The sequence below is a fragment of the Mercurialis annua genome, linkage group LG3 (assembly GCF_937616625.2).
Source record: "Mercurialis annua linkage group LG3, ddMerAnnu1.2, whole genome shotgun sequence".
NCBI classification, from domain to species: Eukaryota; Viridiplantae; Streptophyta; class Magnoliopsida; order Malpighiales; family Euphorbiaceae; genus Mercurialis; species Mercurialis annua.
Genome location: NC_065572.1, coordinates 54,358,715 through 54,363,174, shown reverse-complemented (window position 1 = coordinate 54,363,174; position 4,460 = coordinate 54,358,715). Strand labels below are relative to the sequence as shown.

The following is a 4,460-nucleotide window of genomic DNA, read 5'->3' as shown; positions in this document are numbered from 1 at the left end:
GAGAAATTAACCAGGGACTCTTTTAGAATTCTGATAGACTTCAGATCACCATTGCAGAACATAAAGAGGTTATCAGCAAAGGCCAAGTGACACAGCTCCATATTTTTACAGTTTTTATGGAAATTGAAACCAGAATCCTGATAGGAGTAGAAATACTCCTATTTTCTATGTCGGTTTTGGGTCTTCTAATATGCTTTTATTGTTATAATTGAGCTATTTTGGGTCTTATTATGTGTTTTAGTATTTCAGGTTAAATACATGGAGATTAATGAGTTTTGGGTGTAATTTGAGCATTCCGAAAGTTTCCGAAGCAAAGAGACGCCGAAAGCACATTCGCAAACCTAAAAATCTGACCCCGCTGCACTAATTGATAAATTTGGACCAGTTTGATACTTACAATGAATTTGTGTTCTTCATAAGAAATACAGTAGACATCTTAAGCTTTCCAGGGGTTCAAGAACCAACTCATTTGGAGGTTTTTACATTGACTTATGAAGTTTTCAAGTCAGTGTTTGTGCAGCAGAAATAGTGTTTCTTTCAAGACAAACTTTTGTGCATGTCTCGATCGAGAACCTCACCTTCTCGATCGAGAAGCAAGGAAAAAAATGGCAGAGAATTGGGAAATCTTGCTTCTCGATCGAGAAGCTGACTTTAATGAAGCTTCTCGATCGAGAAGTGAAGAAAACTCAGAAAAAGTCCAAATTTCGAGTTTAGAGTTTTGCTTGGAACATTTCCTTATTAAGCCCAACAAAGTTTGTACTAGAATGTTATATATTTCCTCTTTTGCTTTTTCTTATATAAGGCACCTTATCCCTCAACTTTAGGGTATCACTTATTATGTAACAACACTCTTAGTCATTTTTTAGGAGTAGAATAGCTTAGGGTTTTGTGCCTCCATAGTTTCCACCATTGTTGGTGCTTGGAAGCTTTTATTGCTTTGTAAGAACAAGATTTACCTATTGAATAAAAGCTTTTATCTTTGATTCTTCATTGTCTTCTTTATGATTTATTGTTCTTCATTTCTATTTAAGGTAATCATTCTCACTTTTGTTATGTTAATTAATTTTTGCTTAGTTGTTGCTTTAACTTTAATCATGAGTAGCTAAACTCCTAGTCTAGGGGTTGTTATGATTGCCATGTTTAATTGCTAGATGATTGGTTAGGGTTGTATGGGTTAGGGTTTTGTTGTGTTTATTAGTCTTAATGCCTAGATTAAGTTAGCCTTTTAATCTTTGATTAGTGAGGGCGAGAGTTAACTAATCAAATCGACCTAGTTAAGCATCAGCTTAAGACCTAGATGCACGAGAGTGATTTAGGGATTTAGCGGTTGTTTGAGTTTGCGGATTAATCGGATTGATTGATGTAGTCGACATTCAATTGCGCGAGAGTGAGTTGGATTTTGACTTATTAATCAATTGTCGGTTCTTCGACTTCCGGCTCGAGAGAGCGGATTCGGATACCTTAGAATGGCTTGACCCGAACCAATACCCCTATACTCGACCTATCTACCTAGGAATTGCTTTGGCATGATTACCAACCCTTAGGCGCTTTTAATTATAGTTTTTAATCCGTTAATCAATTAGTTGTTAAATTGTTGTTGCTTTTAGTTTATTTATTATTGCTTGAGTTAATTTCCGTAGTGTTAATCAAAACCAATCACTCATTTGCTATCCGAATAGAATTTCAAGATCGACTTCGCTCACTTTAAACCTCTCATTCTTGTGGGTTCGACAACCCGGACTTAAAGTCCACTTTATTACAAGTTGGCATTTTAGCCAACAAATCCCTTCTAGTGTTGATGACAGGAGACCTTAAGAGGTAGTCTATACACAAGACAAAAATCAGAGGGGATATGGGATCACCCTGCCTAAGCCCCCTTCCCCCATCAAAATAGCCAGACACTTCCCCATTTATCTGAATAGAATACTTCACAGTTCTAATACAAGACATAACAATCATAATAAAATCCCTAGGGAACCTAAGGCCAATTAAAATTTTCTCAATGAAGTCTCACTTAATGGTATCATAAGCTTTATGTAAATCAATATTCAGAGCACAAGAATTACCCTTATTCTTATGATAGTTTCTGACTAACTCATGAGTCAAGAGGATATTATCAAAAATATTTTTGCCTGTAACAAAACCAGACTGGCTAGCACTAATAATTTTGCCTAGAATCATAATAAGCCTTTTAAAAATGACTTTAGAGATTATTTTATACATGACATTGTAACATTAAATGGGTCTATAATCACTAATATTTATAGGAGAATCAGTTTTAGGATTAAAGGAAATAATTGTGGAGTTGAGCTAACAAAGTATTTTACCTGAATTCTGAAAAAAAAATTGGCCTGAATGATGTCTTTCCCTATTATACTCCAAGATTTCTTGAAAAAAGCACTCCCAAAACCATCAGGCCATGGAGCCTTGTCACCATTAATGCCAAACATAGTTGCTCTAATCTCCTTATCATCAAAAGGAGCATTTAAATTATCTCTATCATCATCATTAAGGACATACCCAACGTTAAAAACATTAGGATTAACATTACTTCTCTTCTGCAAAGGAGAGCTCAGGGTCATCAACAACATTTCCATATGCATTATTGATCTTCACAATCCTTTTCCTTGCCTGTCTTTGCTTGAATAATCTATGATAGAACTTAGTATTATAGTCTCCCAACTTAATCCACATCATTTTGGACTCTTGCCTTAGGATATTTTCTTCCCAGCTAAGCATTTTATGGAAATGCTTAGAAAGAGCTCTCTCTTCATCCTGGAGGTCAGAGTTAAAAGGGTCAGCCTGAATATCAGATTGCAGTTTGTTTAACATGTTCCTGATCTTGTCAACTCTCACAAAGATATCATTGATTTCATCTCTGTTAAGCATTTTTAACTCTTTACTAAGCATCTTTAACTTCTAATAAATTTGACACACAATTAACCCATTAAACTTGAGGTCCCAAACTTTCTTCACAATCTCAAGGAACCTGTGATTATCACACCATATATTGAAAAATTTAAATCCCCCTCTCCTTCTGTAGATCCTGTTATCAAAAAGAACCATTAAAGGACTATGGACTAAAATCCCAGTAGACATAGCTACATAAAAGGCTTCAGGCCAAGTATCATATAACTGGTTGTTGATGAAACACCAATTCAATTTTCTCCAAATTCTATCACCCCCCTTCTGGTTATTAGTCCAGGCGAATTGATTACCAACTGTTTTAAGCTCAAAAAGATTAGAATCATTCACCCAAGTTTTGAAATCACCAGCTGCTTGATTTTCAATATCCACACCACCAATCCTATCATTATTAGACATGATAAATTTGAAGTCTCCAAGAACCATCCAACAATCATTGATGTTAGTACTAATATTATGCAGTCTATTCCACAACTCAATCCTATCAGTAGAGACATAAAACCCATTTACCACAATACATTTAAAGGAGATTTTGTCATTCACAATGTTGTACTGAATGAATTGCTTATGAGTAACCAAAACCTCCACCTTAATGTCATTTTTATCAAAAATTATCCAAATCCTTCCCATTCTAGAACAACTATAATTATTAATAATCTCCTAATTAGATAACCTTCTACTTAAATTCTTCCAAATATTATCAAACTCAGAGGCATTAACTCTAGACTCAGTAATGCCTAAAATTTTCAAATTATTCTCTGCAATCAAAGACACAATCTGTGATTGCTTATTGGGATTATTTATCCCTCTAATATTTTAGGAACAAATCATCTAGCAATGTTTAACATCCTAGAGTTGAGTCTAGAATTGCTAACATTACTCCTTGGCAATTCTCCCCATTTTTTATTTGAGCCATTAGTTCTGTCCACAGGCATAATACCAACATCCATGTTGTTACTAGAATTCAAAATGTTAAAAGAGTTAGAAACTCTAGTATTCACCTCATCTTATTGCATTCCATTTTCCCCTCCCTTGCTCTCATGAGCTGCAACAATCTCTGTTACAATAACATCCTCCTTTAAAGGTTCCTCTGTAACCTCATGATTGCTCTTCGTATCTTTCCCTTCCAAGGCATTTTTAATATCCTGCACAACTCTACAAGTACTCTTAGAGTGACCCATCTTGCAGCAGTTATCATAAATTAGGGGCCTCCATTCATAAACTATTCTCTATCTCAAACAATCACCATTTCATTAAGCATTTCCACAATTTAAAGGAATGGTCCAGTTGGATCCATTTCAGTAAGAATTCTGGCATAACCTAGTTTAGATTTGCTAATGGTACACTAATGCATAACATGGGGGTTCCACATAAACTTCCTATCTTACTCAAAATATCCGCACTACAGAATTCCCATGGGAGGGTAGGGAGTTGAAGCCAGATCGGAATAGATCTAATCTCATTTGGGTCCATCTTCATCCTAGGTTTCCACTTCTTCAGTAATAATGGCTTCTGGTCAAAAGAATAAGGCCCAG

The 4,460-nt window shown here is 35.3% G+C and overlaps 1 protein-coding gene across 1 annotated transcript; it reads right to left on the bottom strand.

Annotated features, from left to right (window-relative positions):
- Positions 1-265: 265 nt before the first annotated feature.
- Positions 266-2,889, bottom strand: LOC126672648 (uncharacterized). The gene is made up of 5 exons (XM_050366601.1): positions 2,552-2,889; positions 2,378-2,496; positions 2,015-2,171; positions 1,761-1,936; positions 266-363 (listed from the first exon to the last, which is right to left on the bottom strand). The coding sequence occupies exons 1-5, from the start codon at positions 2,887-2,889 to the stop codon at positions 266-268; spliced, it is 888 nt and encodes a 295-aa protein (XP_050222558.1).
- Between the last annotated feature and the right edge of the window lie 1,571 nt (positions 2,890-4,460).

Bases quoted from the DNA above. Each gene is read 5' to 3' on its own strand.
- LOC126672648 (XM_050366601.1), bottom strand. From the start codon at position 2,889: ATGCTTAACAGAGATGAAATCAATGATATCTTTGTGAGAGTTGACAAG. The intron at 2,497-2,551 runs GTAATGTTAATC...TGATGATGATAG, and splicing joins CTCTCCTTTGCAGAAGAGAA to AGATAATTTAAATGCTCCTT. The intron at 2,172-2,377 runs GTATAATAGGGA...TTATGATTCTAG, and splicing joins TTTTTTCAAGAAATCTTGGA to GCAAAATTATTAGTGCTAGC.